Raw genomic sequence first — 18,451 nt, forward strand, 5'->3', positions numbered from 1 at the left:
ATAAATAAGAAATGCTTCTTAACAACACAACATGCTTCTGGAAGCTAGTCCTTGAGTGCCTAATGCAGTATTAATGGCAAGTTCAGATACATGATAATGCTCTGTACTGCTATATATAAACCCAGGTTAAAGTTCAAGTTATATTGCAGATCCCATGCTCCTCCATTCCAGCTATGAAATTTCCAGTGTAGAATCTTGAAGCTCTGAATCTTCAGGAAAGACTGCTGTTTGACTTTTTGCTAGAAGAATCCCTGATGCTTCAGGTGTTAGTAAGGTAAGATTGTGACAGCCTGGCAGCACTTCATATCCTGTGAAAAATGATGATCCCCATCTTCCATCAAGGAATTACACCACTTGTAAGTATTTATCACATTAAGAACTATCACAGTTTCCCAGGTGAGTGAGGAATCAGTGCTAACTGTCATGTGTGTTGTCTTCTTCCCTTGAGGTAGAGTTTGTTCAAAAATTCACAAGATCCACCTCAGAATATTAGATTGGTTCAGGTCTCAAGAGTTTCTCGCCATGTAGCAAAAGCACTGATTCAAACCACATGAGTCTAAATGATAATATAAAAGATGTAGATGTTTCAGTTCTACTTGCCGTCAGTGTAACTCATGGACCATCCATGCTAGATACCAGTCTTTGAGGCAATCCAGTCTCGATACTTAGTCACTCTTGTGTAGACACCAGGTTTTTTGGGAAGAGCACATGATTGTCCCCAACTTACTATACCAACAATGTACCAGATGTCATGATTATCATAAACCAGAGGTCCACCAGAATCTCCCTGGAATAAAAGCAAATACATATTTGAAATTGTTAATTCTAATTTAAGTCGTAGAATGATTATTGTAATCATCTCTTTTCCACAGGGGAAATAAAACAAAATTTGGTACATAAAACACACAGCCAGACTATACATAGACTATACAATGTTTCTTTCAATTTTGTGCTAAAATTTTACATGGAATGTAACTAATTTACATGGAATGGTTACATTATGTCTGGTCCATAATCTTTGGATTTTTTAAAAAAAATATTTTGTTTTAGTTGTATTGGACACAATACCTTTATTTTATTTTTTAATGTGGTGCTGAGGATTGAACCCAGTGCCCTGCACATGCTAGGCAAGTGCTCTACTGCTGAGTCACAACCCCAACCCCTGGATTTTTTTTGATTAGTTTGATTTAGTAACATTTTGTTCATAAAAATGCTAAATGTAAAATTATTATTTGTGATTGAAAATTTCAATGATTTCTCTTGAATATTGTTAGCTTGACTACTTTATTAGACCTATTCTTGGTCTCCTTTTCTTTTAATGAACTCTTTCTAATTCATGTTTTCTTGTTGAATCTTACAGATGTTCCTTTAAATCTGTTTGGAACAGGGAAAACTAAATAAATAAACAGATATACACATAGAGGTTAAAAGTATGAACTTAGTAGTTGTACTGCCTGAGTTTTAGGTCTAGTTCCATTAATTACTGACTATGTAATCTTGGGTAAAATACTTTACCTTTCTGAGCCTTTGCCACTTACTCTTTAATTTATTCTTTTCTCAACTGTTTATTGAGTTCCTATTATGTGTCCCAGCAATTTTTAGGGATGTTTGGAATACAGTGTTAACAAAAATGCAAAATTAAAACTGTGATATGTGCTTTGGAAATATTACAGTAGGGGAATGTGACTGATGGGCGAGAAAGGAAAGTTTTCCCCCATGAAGCGTAACTGAGCTGATTTCTGAAGGAAGTGAGGTTGACCATGAAAAAGAAAATGGAGATGAAATGCGTTCCAGGCAGAGAGAACAGTATTGCAAATATTCTGTGCATAAAGAATCCTGGAATGTTCAAGGGCCTACATGTAGCTGGGGTGGGGTGTGGAAAGAGAACAAGGCAGGCCAGTTTTATGTGATGAGATAGGGGGTGATGAGTCCATGCATAGCCCTATGGGTCTTGTGTTGGCGTGTTTCTTTGTTTTGTTTTGTATTTTAAGATAAAAAAGAAAGCCACTGAAGTATTTTAAGGAGGGGTTTGACATGACCAGATTTGCATCTTGTTAGAAATCAAGCTGGCTTTCATTTGATTAATGCACTGAGGAGCTTAAGAATAAAAATTGGGTAATTAACAGGATGGCTGATAGCGTCTACTGAGGATAGAGGAAGGAAGGCAGAAAGAGGGGAGGAAGACCATGGAAGATAGTGATGGAGATATATTGAAGAAGGTAAAATGCATGGGATTAGATCATCAACTGGATATGGAATAGGAAAGCTGGGCTGAAAATAATTACAAATCAGGGAAGACACTGTTCGAAGAAAAGGGAGTGATGAACATCATAAAATACTGCTACTAAACCCAGAAAGAATAGGATCACAAATATTTTAAAAACATGAATGCCATTGGTGTGTCATTGGAAAGTTTAGAAAGAGCTACTTTGCTGATGTACAAAGGCAAAAATCATATAGAAATAGTTTAAAAAATTATTTGGTGTGAAGAAAATTAGTGTCAAATTTTTCCCAAATATTTCTCCCCAAATAAAGTAACAAGACAGGATGCTATCTGGAAGCATCTCAGTCAAGAAAGAGATTTTCCCCCCTACTTTAAAGCATCTGAGTAAAGAAGGATCTAGTGTAAGATAAGCATTGATTATAAACATAAAAAGGAAGTAATTGCTAGTGTAATCTTCCCCAAATGGCCAGTGAGAACATAAGCAGAGAACTTTAGAGAAGAGATAGCTACTCTGTTGAGATCTAAGCTGAAAGTGGAAGCAGTGCATCCAAGCAAAGAAAGGACTGCATGCTTGGTTCTGGGAATGGGGGAAATTCCCCTCTTATGGTTTCTTCAAAAATTGGAAAACAGCCATTTGCTGAAAGTAAGGGGTAGGAAAAAGTGGAAATTAATTAAATTTCAGACAATGGTAGATCGGGTGGTGGTGGGGGGGACAAAACAAGAAAGCAGACAACAACAAACATGAAACAGAACAGAACCATCAGCTTTGTTATCTGGAATCTCTAGTGAAACTAAGGTTCTCTGTGAGGTTATTTATTTTTTTTCAGGAGCAATTAACTGCTTGGGTGCAAGTCAAGAAACACAGAGAGAAAGAAGACAGATACACAAACAGACAGACAGACACACGCACACACACACACACACACACACACACACACACAGAAGGAGCAACAATAAACTTGGAGTATACGCACAAGTTTTTTGTTTTTGTTTTTGTTTTTTTAAATAAGAGGTAGGAGTGATGTCAGCAAGATGGAATAAGAATTTTCCTGCTCAACTCCCCATCCCTCAGAAATTCCACCAGCAACTATCTACATGAGAATTTTCTCATGAATATCAAGAGTTTGAGAATAAGACTGAAACACCCTTTTGGAACACAGAACTGAGGACAGCAATACAAGAAGTATAACAGGAGCAGTTCCATTTTGGCCATGTTGGCCCTCCTGAAAGCCAGCATAGCACCACACACAGGGGATTCTATGGGACCCTGTTTTTGTAGTGGGAGGAAAGAGGTGGAAACAGGCATTTGCTTCCCCACTATTCTGGGTACCAACATAAGAGACCCTCTCATGTCCCACCCCATTGGAACTTTGGAAGTATCAGCAAAGCTAGACTAACTGAGGTAAGTTAGAAACAAAAGGACTTGGGTGGTGCTCACAGTGACCAAAGGGCTAATCTTGGTGACTCAGTATTCTGTCTATAGGGTGGGGTGGGGGGCATACCACCACTACCAGAGCATAGCCAATAGCATCAAGCTGCAGGAAACATGGTAAATGGGTCTCCCAGATTGAGACCTTGGCTAGATTCCCCAGCCAGTGTTCTGGTGCTCTCCTTAACTCTTCCACCAACTTTAAGGCAGAAATATGTTGGTGAATATCTACTGAGTGAACATTTGACCCCACCCATATCCAACTGCTAAGCATTAACACATCCAAACCCTGAATGTCTCCAAAAGTCCTTGCCAAGGCAGAAGTCAAGACCAGGTCAGTGAATGTCTGCTGAGGAAAGCATCTGACTTTTCCCAAGCCTATCATCTGAAATGCTATGCTACCAAGCCTTGGTACTCTGCTTAAGTCTACAGTAGGACAGGAGACAACCCCATGTTCATATATATCTGTGTAACATAGCCTCTGGCTTTTCTTCACCTATGCTCACAAGATTTAGTAATGATCTCAGAGCTCTTTCCCAGCCTCTGAGCCAAGAACATGGCCCTGCCCAACTATAGATATCCAACTGCAGAACGGGTTTGCCAGGAAAGTCAACCTATAACACTGCCCAAATAGAGCAATTACAGAGTCCAAATAATAGTTCAGCTTTAATACAGAGTCCAGCCAATGGTCTCACTAGACAACAGAGCACAGCTAGCAGTTCTACTTGACCACAGAGCATAGGTAACATCCCATTACAATTAGCGAACACAATACTAGTTGGATGGAATCACTAACAGCTGGCCCAAAAAGAAGTCCAGGTGAGAATAAATAGTGAACTGCCATTGCCAAAGAACACCAAAAAAGCATGGAAGAGGTAGCTCTTTCCTCCAGATTGTATATAAGGAACCAGGAACAACTGAAAGATAGTGGGCAGAAGGGAAATACAGGGTTGCTAGTCAAATAGAAGATGGGAATTTGTGCCTTTGAAGATGAAAGTGTTTATGATAACAAGGTCAGATATATAATTCACAATATTCTCAAAAAAAAAAAAAAGACAACACCTGGGAATCAAGCTAACAAAAGAAATGAAAGACCTCTATAATGAAAACTACAGAACCCTAAAGAAAGAAATTGAAGAAAACCTCAGAAGATGGAAAGATCTTCCATGCTCCTGGATAGGCAAAATTAATATTGTCAAAATGGCCATACTACCAAAAGCATTATATAGATTTAATGCAATTCATATTAAAACCCCAATGACATTCTTTATAGAACTAGAAAAAGCAGTCATGAAATCTCTTTGGAAAAATAAGAGACCCAGAATAGATAAAACAATCCTTAGCAAGAAAAGTGAAGCAGGCAGCATCAGGATACCAGAACTTAAACTATACTACAGAGCTATCATAACAAAAACAGCATGGTATTGGCACCAAAATAGACTCGTTGACCAGTGGTACAGAATAGAGGATACAGAAACAAACCCACATAAATATGGTTATCTCATATTAGATAAGGGTGCCCAAAGCATTCATGGAGAAAAGATAGCCTATTCAACAAATGGTGCTGGCGAAACTGGAAATCCATATGTAGCAAAATGAAATTAAACCATATCTCTCACCCTACATAAAAATCAACTCAAAGTGGATCAAAGACTTAGGCACTAGAACAGAGATCCTGTGCCTAAGAGAAGAAAAAATAGGCCCAAATCTTTACCACATTGGCCTAGGATCTGACTTCCTTAACAAGACTCCTAAAGCACAAGAAGTAAAATCAAGAATCAATAAATGGGATGGATTCAAATTAAAAAGCTTTTTCTCAGCAAAGGAAACAATTAATAACGTGAGAAGAGAACCTATATATTGGGAGAAAATCTTTACCACATGCACCTCCAATAAAGCATTAATCTCTAGGATACATAAAGAACTCAAAAAACTTAACACCAAAATAAATAAATAACAACAACAAATAACCCAATCAATAAATGGGCTAAGGAACTGAACAGACACTTCACAGAAGAAGAAATACAACTGATCAACAAATATATGAAAAAGTGTTCAACATCTCTAGCAATTAGAGAAATGCAAATCAAAACTATTCTAAGATTGCATCTCATCCCTGTCTGAATGGCAATCATCAAGAATACAGACAACAATAAATGTTGGCAAGGACGTGGGGGAAAAGGTACACCCATATGTTGCTGGTGGAACTGTAAATTGGTGCAACCACTATGGAAAGCAGTATGGAGATTGCTCAGAAAATTGGGAATGGAACCACCATTTGACCCAGCTATCCCATTACTTGGTTTATACCCAAAGGACTTAAAATACCCATATTGACATAGCCACGTCAATGTTTATAGCAGCTCACTTCACAATAGCTAGACTATGAAACAAGCCTAGGTGTCCCTCAATAGATGAATGGATAAAGAAAATGTGGTATATATACTCAATGGAATATTACTCAGCTTTAAAGAAGAAAGAAATTATGGCATTTGCCAGTACGGTTGGAGTTGGAGAATATCATGCTAAGTTTGAAATAAGACAGTCCCATAAAACCAAAGGCTGAATGTTTTCTCTAATATGTGGATGCTAATTCACAATAAGGCAGGGGGCACTAGGGAAGAATAGTGTTACCTTAGATTAGGTAGTGATGGAGGGAAGGGGAGGGGATGTGGGGATAGGAATGAAACAGACATTATTACTGATTACTGTATGTATATATGTGACTACATGACCAATATGACTCTGCAACATGTACACTCAGAAAAATGAGAAATTATATCCCTTCTATGTATGATATATCAAAGTGCACAAATGCATTCTACTGTCATATGTAACTAATTAAAACAAGAAGATTTAAATCCCTAAAAAAAAAAGAATAGGGTCTAAGGTGACTGAGGAAAAGCCTCAATCACTAGAAAGGAAATGTAGGAACTAAGAGTCCACCATTTAAATGGGTCAGTATTGATACTGCAGAGTTTGAGGTTGAGAGGAAACCTGTTTTAGATGACAAAATTTACAGTGTGTGAGAGGGACAAAGGGGAGTGTCTTAGATGTTGGGGGATGATAACATATTTGACAGGTTATGAAGACATGAGTGATGTGCCCTTCAGAGGAGAGGTTTCCTTGTCTTTTGTTTATGACTTTGAAAAAGCAACAATAGATCATAAAAGTAATTGTGTGAACAGAAATACGGAGCAAGCCTTTAATTTCCTAATTTGTTAGATAGGAATAATTATAGTACTGCTTATGTCTCGTTATATTAAATGAAATAACATGCAGCAAGTTCTTTTTTTTTTAATATTTGTTTTTTAGTTTTCGGTGGACACAACATCTTTATTTTATTATTTTTTTAATGTGGTGCTGAGGATTGAACCCAGCGCCCCGCACATGCCAGGTGAGCGCGCTACCGCTTGAGCCATATCCCCAGGCCCAGCAAGTTCTTTGTTTTTGCCTTAGCACACACTAAACATAATACAATAATATTTGTATATTAGATAAACTTAGCTCTTAGTGAAGTAGATGCCATTTTTTTCCTTCCAGGTAAAATATATGCCAGAGTTAAAAATACATAATGAAAACTTTTCCTTTAAAGTTTTGGCCTTGACTTTAGCCTTACCTTACACGCATCCACTTTCCCTTCCATGAATCCAGCACACAACATCCCTGGAGTTACCAGGCCATCATACACATCCTTTCTGTTACACACATCAGTACCTATGGTTTCCACCCTGGCTTGACGAAGTTTATTTTGTGTAGGTCCTGTTACACAAACAAGCAAACAAACAAACAATGTGTATTTCTAATATAATCATATACAAGACATGAGAGACTGCAATGTTATATATTTCTAGGAGCAAAATCACAAGGTTATTTTTTTAACTTCAGTTATTCCTTAAGTTTATGTTCTATATAGTAAGTGCACACAAAGAAAAATAATAATCACAACCCAATTTTGTATCGTATTGGTGGATCTTTCAGGGCACCCTTAAAACTGTGTACAAAATATTATATATTTTACATATTTGTATATTATAGAAAATATTAAAATATATGCAAATATTACACATGTATATTTTAATGAGGGGAGGTTCTACAGTTTTCATGAGATTCTCACAGCGATCGATCACATCAGTCTTGTCCAACTGGTATATTTTTGGTATAAGGAAACTCAGACCAAGGAAATAATTCATTGATACCAGGACATAGCTGCATAAAATTAGATTGAAACCACTCACCATCATCTACAATGGAACCAAATCCTGTGACAAAAACACTGGTTTTAGGTGGCAACTTCATAGATGAATCTGGGAGGCATACTCTCTGGACTATATTTGAAAATTCAACTCGAGTTGTGAGCTGAGCCAAAGCAATGTCATTTTCATTCGTTTCTCTATGGTAATTTTCATGGAGGATAATTTTCCCCACACTTCGTATCACAGCAGGTGGTGTTATAGTTGTACCAAAAGTCACAATCCATTGACTTGGGTCCTTATTCCTACAAAAAATTTAAAAAATAAAGTTAAGCACAACAAATCTTACCTTTTAATTTTTTTGGCGTATTATTATCTGTGTAAACTATACTATAATTCTGTCTTCCATATTTAAAAATATCATCATTTTCATCACAACTACCATCAACTTCATATTTCTCATTAAAAAAATTCCTAAAAGTGGTCTTTAAACATACTGCACCCTATCTTCCATCCATTTTTTTCTTGAATCCTTTCCCATTCCAATTACACTACCAAATATCTCTCTTCAAAGTCACCAGTAATCTTTACTTTATCAAGCTCAATAGCCAATTGCCATGTATGTCTGTCAGCATACAGAGACCTACTGAAGCAAGTATTTCAATCATTACAGCTTATATTCTTCATTATTTAAAGATTCATTCTGTAAAGCCATAATTCTGATTTTTGTTTGTTTGTTTGTTTTATTTTTTTAGTTTACTTTAAAAGAAATCCACTATAAACTAAAGAGGATGACACTTTCACAAAAAGAGAAGCACAAAGATTAGTAGGCTATGAGAACATGAGTAAATCAGAAAGCCTTAACAAGTGAGGGAGATTCAAGTTCACCTCTAAGGCGTGTTGCTAGTTATTTTTGGGTCTCATAAATATATATAAGTGAGTCTCTTCTCAGTGAGGGAGTGACAGACAATCACCATAAATTCATTAGGTCATTCGCATTACATGTCTACCACATAAAAAATGGTGTAAATATCCTGGAATCATTTGGGTTATTACCCTTAGAAGAATGAAAACAATCTTGGATCACCAAGGATAGGATTCTCTAGAAGGGTATACAAATAGTGGCTCAGGCCAGGCAAAGGGGCTTTATTCAGAACCTTTCTATCTTGAGACTTTAAAGGAAAATTTTCTGTACCCCGAGGATAAAACTTCTGGATGAAAAGATGGTTATTTCCCTGATCTCCCGGGGTAATAGGGTGCCTGTGTATGTCTGTGTATAGAATTGACACAGCTAAATTTTGAGAGCTACAACTGTGAAAGCCCAAGGAGATAGCTCCCGCTGGATTATACATGACCAGCCTTTGCTATTGTGAGGGCAGTGTGACAAAATAGCAGGTCTTGCCCAACTTCCACCTCTCCAAATTATACAAGCCCACTAGGGTTTCTTGGATAATGCAGTGAGAATGGAGAGTGTCAAGAGGGATATTTATTATCATTTTTTATTATTTCTAAAGTCACACTGAATATTAACAGAGGGAAGTTAGAGGAATTAATTGGGAGGAAAGGACAGAACAGAAATGGATGACTTTGAGTATATGGAAGAGATTAAACTTGTTACATGTATAATATTTAATCTTTGCACTAAAATCATCTGATATCATAGGAAAGATAATACCGGAATCACGATGACACAGGGGAATCCATGGTAAGAACTACCAATAATTCAAACCAAGCATCATGGATGGGACATAGAGCAAGCATGATGCATTTATGGGACAGTGCCAGGTACATATTGAGTAGAGCAGAGGACAGAATAGTGAGATTGGGCCCTTCCCATGCATTGAATCAAAGGCCAGAGAAGACTGGGGAAATAACGTTCATAACAGCCTGGTGAACTTACCTCCGGAAACAGTGAGCTGCTGTGAGAAGCCATGTGTTACTGATGAGGCTGGCTCCACACTGATGGCCTGCCCCTATGAGCTGCAGGCTGGCCTGCCATGGCCACTCCCCTTCCATAGCAGTCTCTCTTCCTTGGACAATCCTTTCTGTAGAAGACGATGCTGGTAATGGCATGTTTGAAGATGTCATCCTTATTCCACAGCCTGTCACACAGAAATATATGTTAGTTGAAAAAGGAAAAAGGAGGAAACACACACACACACACACTCACACACACACACTCACACACACACATTTGTATTGTGTGGAGATACTTAGAAAATTCATTGTCTCAGCCCTCTAAACCATTCCTAGCACTCAACCTCTGAGGTTATTTTATATTTTGTACAGCTCTTACTAATTATTTGGGGCTCAGAAGAAATATTACCAACATTTGGAGGCACTCAGTCCAAGAATTGATTTCTATCTTTCTATGAAACATATATAGATGGATAATGTAAACTAAATCATAAATGAGATTAAATTACAAGAAAGGACAGTTTTAATATAGTGCAGAATAGATTTAGAAACTGGAAAACACAGCCAGACTAGACAAGCACTCTGCCATGGGCTTGGGCTTTTCTAACCAAGACAGGTGAGTGGGGCAGCTCTAAAGTGCAGAAAAAGATTTCTATTCTTTTGACCGTTACCCAGACATTTTGACTTGTATTTTATCAATAAATAGATAATTTACTGAGTATCAAAAATTTGTCCACAAAAGACCCAAAGTTTTCATGGGTGTGGGGGGCAGGGCTGAGAAGGGGGCAGAAAATGTGCATATCAGATATTCCATTAAAATGCAAGAAAACTGAAAAAAAATAACAAAGTCTCAATTTATTACCAGTTTAAAACACTCTCTTGAGTTGTGAGAGAATATTAAAAGAGAAATATTTAAAGAATGTATTAATATAATATCTGGAATACTATGTAATTTTTAACTCATCCCATGGATCATAAAAGTTCAAATTACATTTAGTATAAAGTTATGAATATAACCTTAATTCTTAAAAATAGCAAAGTATAATTAAAGGAATACATGGTTTATAAAAATATAAATGAGCAAAAAAATCTTAGTAAATTATACTTCTGATTTTTCTGTGGTTCTTATTATCTTTACAGTGAAATAAATAGTTAATTGTGGATTTTGAAACTTACGACTATTGAGAAGATTCCTCATCTTTTTGCTGTCAATAGCTGGAAGAAGCAAAAACACAAGTTAATTGGAAGAATAACATATTTGCATTTTCACGTTATATTGTTAAATTATCATTAATTGAAAAGTTAATTATCTGAGACATCTATATTTCAAGAGGTATAAGATGTTTTTATAACCAAATAATATACAAATAACCCTGTACTCTACTTTGGTTCAAAGTGTAAAATTTCACTTAAAAATAAAATCAGAGAGCATTTTATTTTCTAGTTTTGCTTCAGAAACAGAAAAAGAAATCAGAAAATCAGGAAAGAAAGAATAGGAATGAATATGCCTGGTTACTTTCTTTGAAGGCCCCAGTATAAGTCAGAGAAACAACCTCGAGTCCCATTGTAGTTAGTGTTTACCAAACTTATATGGTTTAAAGCAACTTCCCAATGACCAGAGTGCAGGGGGCATCTCTAAGAAGCAAAAGGTACCATAGATCCCTTGGGGCCCAATTTCAAGGCCCTGGTCTAACAAAAGGTAGGGATTTAGTCTAGGTAAATTGATAACCTTCTCTCACTGAGGATTGTTCCTCCTGATGAGTGCTAGGTAAGTTTGTGACTCAAGTCATGAGCTCTTTCACATACAACAGTCCAAAGAACCCACCCATGCACAAACTCTCACTATACTTTATGCTTCTTTTTCAAGACATCTTTTCCTTTCAAGACATTTTTCCTTTCAGAGTTACTTTTTCCTGTTCTTCTTAACTCAGCTACATTGGATTTGTGTTGGTATGGTGGCCATTTATTTTGTTTTATTTGTCAGAGAAAATGGAGAATTATACTGTGCTTTTCTCAAGGAAAATGACTTTCCCTTGTAAGAAGTGAAAAGTTTCTTTAACCTTTATAGGTTAAAGGTTTATAGGGTTCCTGAAATAGAATTGACAAGGGTAGATTAACAGGAGAAAGTATATGCATTTATGGAAAAAAAGTGCTTGTATCTTGGAGTCTTCAGATTGAAAAACCCAGGGAAAACCATCTATTTTTATTCTTGTGTCTAATGAAGAATGAACAGTCAGGTACTGTAGAAATGTACCGAACTGAAGGGTGTGAACTAATGCTAATGCATTAAGGTGGGCAGGGGACCGACCCAGCAGGGCCTGACAATTCAGTCTTCTTAACCTCTCTAGGTGAAGTTCCTTCTTCCTGGGTGTAGGGCAGGCCCCTCAGGAAAAAAGGTTTTGTGATCTATAGTTATAAATCACAGGTCGGAGAATTTATTTATGGCCAACTCCTACAAAGAAGGGCAAGGGAAGGTTAGAATAATATTTTTAGGTTTTACCATTAGTTTGGGGAAAGAAGAGTTCTAGCTTCTATGACTTACCATGGAGGAGAAAGGCCAGCAAAAGAAAGAAGGGATGGAGAAGGACAGAAAGATCTTCAGAAAGATCTCACTTCTAAAGCCTTTTTAAAAAAATCTCTCTTCTCTCTCTCTCTCTCTCTCTCTCTCTCTCTTTTAATGGCACCAGGGGTGGAACCCAGCAGCACCTTACTACCGAACTATATCCCCAGGCCTTTTAAAGTTTTCATTTTGAGATAGGGTCTCACTAAGTTAAATTAGGTCTTGTTAAGTTGCTAAGATTGGTCTCCAACTTGTGATCCTCCTGTCTCAGGCTGAATAGTCTTTGGAGGAGGCTATGCCACCATACTCTGTTTCTCAGGCCCTTTTGATTTCCTTTGGTTCAAAATAATCAGTATGACAAGGCACCATACTTTGAGGCAGTCTGTTCTGAGCCATAACATCTCACAGAGGGATGTGAGCCCCAATCCCTTCTAGGGATTTCCTGGATATGTCTATGTTTTTAATGAATGATATGTATATGACAGAAGAAAACATATGCATGATTGAGCATGATCATAGAATATAGTTATTTTGGCATTAAAACAACCTGTATAATAAAAAGACTCTGTGCATGACCAGCAAGGCCCAAAATTACTTTTTATAATTGTAAAATAAAAAAGTCTACATTTAAAAAACTCAATAAACTATTAAAATTGATATTTTGCTTTAGAAGATATGATTATGCCTTAAGAACAGTTATCAGGAGTTGAGATTAAATTTGAGATCTCCCTTTACAGAATGTTAGAAAAAATTATATTTTATTTTGGAATATAGCTGATTAACAATCAAGGTGAATACCATACTCTTCATTATTTCTAATGACTTCAAGAAAAGTTATCCCTAATATCTGGAGAGATTCTATCTCAACATTTATGAAATGTTTTTATAAAACATTTTTTTATGAAATTTGAAATAACTAACCTTGGAAATACATAACGTAAAATAAGGAACAGAGCTGAAATACCTATTTCATGTGAGATGTATGCTACAATTGGAGTCAGAGGTAAGAAGATAAAAATACAGTTCCTGTCCTTGACACTTAAAATATTATTTGAAATACACCATTTTATTTACTAATTGTATGTTGTAGAGGAAAATAAAAATGCCTCTTGGCTTGGATTTCAACTAGATGTAAGGTGATTTTCATTTTAGTTTCCTAAACTTTCTAAACTTAATTTTCTTCTACTTTGGGGGAAAAACAAAAAGAACTTTCCTAATATTTGTATGTGTGTGCACGTATGTGAAAACAATAAGAAAATAAGTGAAAAATAGTTTTAATCGGGAACAAGATACAGGACCTCTTTACAATTCATGTCACTTATTATTTGGCAGGCACACCTTGATAAAGATGTCTGTTTCTTTGACACTATAAAAATGAACCCCCAGATTCACAATACCTATGTCTAATTCTAGCCCCAAGGTTTGCTTATCCTATGTCTCAGAACTTCTCAGTTTCCTTACCTATAAGTAGTGAAAATAGTAGCTACCCTTTGGTGCTTTTGTAAGGATCCAAGTATCATATTATATGGGAAAAAAATTAGAAACTTTATCAAAAAACCCTAGTAAAATGTAAAGAAAGTAACACTAAATTTCCCTTCATAGTGAATATTTATTTTACTTTAATTCCACATTGATATATTTATCAGTAGTGAATTCTTTAAATGAGAGAATACATTGACCAAATTCTTTTGAAAAATAAAGGAAATTGAGATTGAAGGGAACTACAAAAATGTACCCCTCCAAAAAGAAAGAAATTAAAGAAAAAGACTTACGTGTGAGTGTAAATGATGGTTTATTTATGGTCAGGGGCAATTGTTTGATCTTCAGACTTTGGTAAAAACTCCTTTCAATTTTTTTCCTGATTATTTCAGTACTGTCAGTAGATGGGTATCGAAACATGAGCACCATAAGAATGTTCACACCTTGTTCATCTGGACTAAGAGCAAAACAGCAGACAAATGGTGATATTACCTATTCAGAATCACTGAATTTAAAGAAACATAATGGATGATATATGATAATGCTTTTAAATTACTTCTAGATAAAGGGAATAAGAATGGCTGTGTAATGATCAGGAAGTGTTGGAAGGAAAGGTAACATGCTAGAAATATTAGGTAAATGATATTTCTGAAAAATCTTTTCCTCCGTCCTTCCAAAGCTAATGGGTTTAGAGAGATTCTTGGGAAGACATATTCATGAAATCATGCTTTACATGTATTTACACGACTTGCTTTTTAAAGAATTATGAGCAGAATTTGTAACTGAGGTCATTATTCTTCAGAGTGGTGTGGCAGAGACAAACCCAATGTCCTCTGCTTCTTCAACACAGAGCTAGATTTCATTTCTAACCCTTCTTGAAATTGACTGAAATGATCTAATGAATTTTGGACAATTGGATGTGGGCAGAAGCAATATTCCCCCATTTCCAGGCCTGACTATTTATAAAACTCCCATATTATTTTCCATGTTCTTGTTCTTCCTTGGTCTGCCAATTGGAAGTGGAAGGTCCTTTGGGCAGTTCCATCCCACAATGACCACCAGCAGAGCCTGGCACACATTGTCCCCATTTCTGCCTCTTTGGACTTCACCAGGAAGTGAAATAAAATTGTATTGTATTAAAGCACTGATATTTAGGCATTTCATGACCAGTTAATAGATGGAGAATTAGAGAAAAAAGTTTGTAAAGGGAGATAATTTGATCAATGATTCAAATACATAATACATATTGTGATGTGTAGGACTAGAAAGCCTCCAATAACCTTTTTCAGAATGAATTTAACTTATATGATAAAAGAAACAAAGAAAGGAAGAGAGATAGGAAAAGGAGAAGGGTAAGAAAAGTAAAGAAACAAAAGAAAGAAGGGCAAGAGTGAAAAATAGGGATAAGGCCCTTAATCATTTAATCATATGTGTATTTACTTTATCACCACCAAGTAAACAAATTTTACAAATACACACACACACACACATCAAAAACAAAAACAAAACAGTATAGAATCTAAGTATAGAAACCCAGTATAGAATCTTTCAAACATACAAAAACGGGATTCTAGTAATTAAATTTAGTCTCTGATAATAATTCATGTTTAATTTAAATATATTACCTTTCACAAAAACATCAAAATAAAAAGACATTTAAAATAATATCAAATATGCACTGGCATTAAAGAAAAACCTATTGCACAGAAAGTCATAGTCTGATGGTTGTGTAACTGTAAATAAGGAAAATTTTAAAAAACTTAAGTTCTATTTAGCTCCTTGCTTACGAGGCACATTGGTGTTCATAGTCCCGTTGCTCCCCTTTCTGTATCTTTTTCTTTCTCTCTCTCTTTTTTTTTTTGTAAGAGACTCTTTTGTCATTGCACACTTTACATCTTTCTATTGTGGTTGGGAAATGGTTAGGTCACATAACCTGAGTTTCTTGAAATCTTTGTGTCTCTACACAGAATTGCTAAGAGCAGCTCAGAAACCATGTTGATTAAATATTTCATCTTAGCAGTACTGGTTTGAAGTTACAAACCAAATTTACATACCTTATTTTGATAACATGAGATTTGATAAATCTACCCCCTCCAGAAGAACGTCGGAATATCCTAGACATCTGATTTAAAAAAAAAAAAATGTATTAGTCTTAAGAAAAATGTTACTCCTTGTGTTAACTAGAGACTTGGGAAAAGAAAGTTTTTAGTTAATCACTCATCACGTAGATTGGTTTTAAACAATGGTAAGTCTAACCTGAGTTTTAATTCTTACGGAACTAAACAAACTTAACAAAATTTTTCAACTTTGCAAAGTCTCTGTAAACTGAGATAACAACATCTGCCTCAAAGAGTTGATTTGAGAATTTAATAAAATTATGTCACATATTTCAACCAGTCTGCTTTCTAGGAAATGACTGATAATGTTATTTTTAATCACTTTCAAATGAATTAAAGTATGTGCTATTTTTAAAAGAAGCATCTTTATCTCTAAAAAAGCCCATCCTGTTTCTGCACTCAATACGGAGTATGCCATCTAGTCCACTACTCTATGTTTGTTGATTTCTTAAATTATTATGCCATTACTAGATCATTTGTCATAACTTATAACATCTGTCATGTGACTGACACTCCTCACATTGTTAGTCATATCTCTATGCTCTCAGATTTCACAACTGGTACAGGGGTTGATTATAAGTTTCATCACACTTCATACCAAGAGTATTTCATTCCTCAATTTTCCAGCATGAAACTTTGAAATATTTTGTATGTTCAGTGAACTAATTTCCTAAATAGTCCTGATTCCCTAAAGGAATCCAGTTGACCGTTGAAGCACTGCCTTAGAGTGGAAGAGCACTGGATTGACAGACAGAAGAACTTACAGACTCATGCAAGTTTATATAAGGTCCATATTGGAAACAAGTTTTGCTCTCTATTACTGTATCCTTTGAGAACAGGAAATATTATCTCCCTTCCCACAAGATTCCTCCCTCCCCCACCCCATTCCTCTGAATTAGTAACAATGTCAAGTAGATTTGACCTCCTAAATATTAAATCTACCTCCCTTGCTTCTATTTCATTGCTATTTTTAAAACTAGCCCTCAGAAACTCAAGTTTATGTGGTTCTACCCTATCTTTTCTCCCCTCATTTGTTCCTTCATAATACTAATAACCAATGATAGCTCTAGCTAGTTGATACATAGCCTAGCTAGTTCATAAATGATGGCCTGGACTCCTAACTGTTCCACATCAACCAGTGCTGCAAAGAAGGGTCCAAACGCGAAGGTCCACCATTCCATGTACACCAGGAACATTCTGAGAATTAGCTAGCTTGATGCCAGATGTCCACTTTTGGAAACAGTTCCTAGTCCAACCTCCCCAGGTATGAATGTAGAATTTTTTCCACCAAACAATGAGGAAAAAAAAAACAGAGCAGACAGGAAGAACTAGGAAGTGGTTTTGGCAGAACCTATTACCCTAAGGTCCAGGGCATACAAGAGCACATTCATGCTCACATTTTGGACATCCACTGTGATCCTGGTAATGTCATGAGGCACAGTGATGACCTCACTTCATATATATCTTGTCTGCAGCTGGAACAGGAATGCTGCTGGAAGAGCAGGAATAAAATTATATAAATTTAGACTATCCTAAAGACTTCAGGGTTTTAAGAGCTAGAGAATATTCTCCATCTTGAAGAGGATAGCCCAGTAAGGTAGACCACACGACATCAAGATGAGGGTTCCTCTTTGAAGAATGATCCTCATGCATTTCACGTTCTTGTCTCCAAAGGATTGACACATTAGTGTGTCACAAGCCAACGCTAATTTGGTTTCAGATGAAATCCCAACAGCATTCACAACCAAAACAGTAAGCTTCACAGCATTTCCCTCAATTTTGCCCAGATGTCCACTGACAGTGCTAATAACAAACATCATGGACTATGCTAAGAACACAAAGCCTGTGAATGCAGCTAGCTCGGCAGCCTCCTGCCACAAGTCCTGGGAAGAGATCCTTGGAGGATCCTATAGACAACTGCCTTGGCGGGGGACTGACCCATAGGCCAGTCAGATTCTGTCTGGGGTGACTCCAGGGATCCACAAGTGGATGTGCAAAGAGGCCTTAATGGCTGGGTGCCCATCTGAAGAGAGTAAGAGCAAGAGGCAGAGGTGGGGAGACAACCTGGCCCTGTTGGCAAAAGTTCCCAGTGCACACATTGCTAGGGTGGGGGAGGGGACAGATGAGTGGCACTCACCACCCAGGCCCCCATCCTTCCCTCACCCTGTCCCTGCCTCAGCCAGGGAGCTGGTCCTATTCTGGCTGTCACAGAATCCCAGGATGTGCATGAGGTGGGGAAGGCGCGGCTACCAATCAATTGCTCTCTTCTAATACACTAGGTTGGTTGGCACCTGAATGATTTTGCACATTCAATTACCTCTTCCAATAACACACTTTTTTGCCCCTAAGTGAATTTCTTCAATTAAACTTTGGTCTCCTTGAGAACTCCAATGACAACTAAGTTAGCTTCTACTTTGTCTCCTTTATTTAGGCCACCCCGGCAATCTTGCACATGATTCTATTATAGCAATTTTTGCACTGGTATATATAGTCTTTCTCCTGGTATAGATTATGAGCTGTGTGAAGTCGGAG

The 18,451-nt window shown here is 36.7% G+C and overlaps 1 protein-coding gene across 2 annotated transcripts in view; it reads right to left on the bottom strand.

Moving 5' to 3' along the window:
• Positions 1-227: 227 nt before the first annotated feature.
• LOC107138986 (transmembrane serine protease 11F) overlaps positions 228-18,451 on the bottom strand; it is an 85,282-nt gene continuing 67,058 nt past the window's right edge. For both annotated transcript variants that reach the window (XM_048784589.1, XM_015481780.2), the window contains 7 exons: positions 15,857-15,924; positions 14,096-14,259; positions 10,940-10,978; positions 9,747-9,948; positions 7,892-8,151; positions 7,273-7,415; positions 228-787 (listed from right to left, as the gene is read on the bottom strand). In XM_048784589.1, the coding sequence (XP_048640546.1) occupies positions 629-787; positions 7,273-7,415; positions 7,892-8,151; positions 9,747-9,948; positions 10,940-10,978; positions 14,096-14,259; positions 15,857-15,924 (1,035 nt within the window). In that variant the 3' untranslated portion in view covers positions 228-628. The remainder of the gene's footprint in view (positions 788-7,272; positions 7,416-7,891; positions 8,152-9,746; positions 9,949-10,939; positions 10,979-14,095; positions 14,260-15,856; positions 15,925-18,451) is intronic.

The sequence above is a fragment of the Marmota marmota genome, unplaced genomic scaffold (genome assembly GCF_001458135.2).
Source record: "Marmota marmota marmota unplaced genomic scaffold, marMar, whole genome shotgun sequence".
In the NCBI taxonomy this organism is placed as follows: Eukaryota; Metazoa; Chordata; class Mammalia; order Rodentia; family Sciuridae; genus Marmota; species Marmota marmota.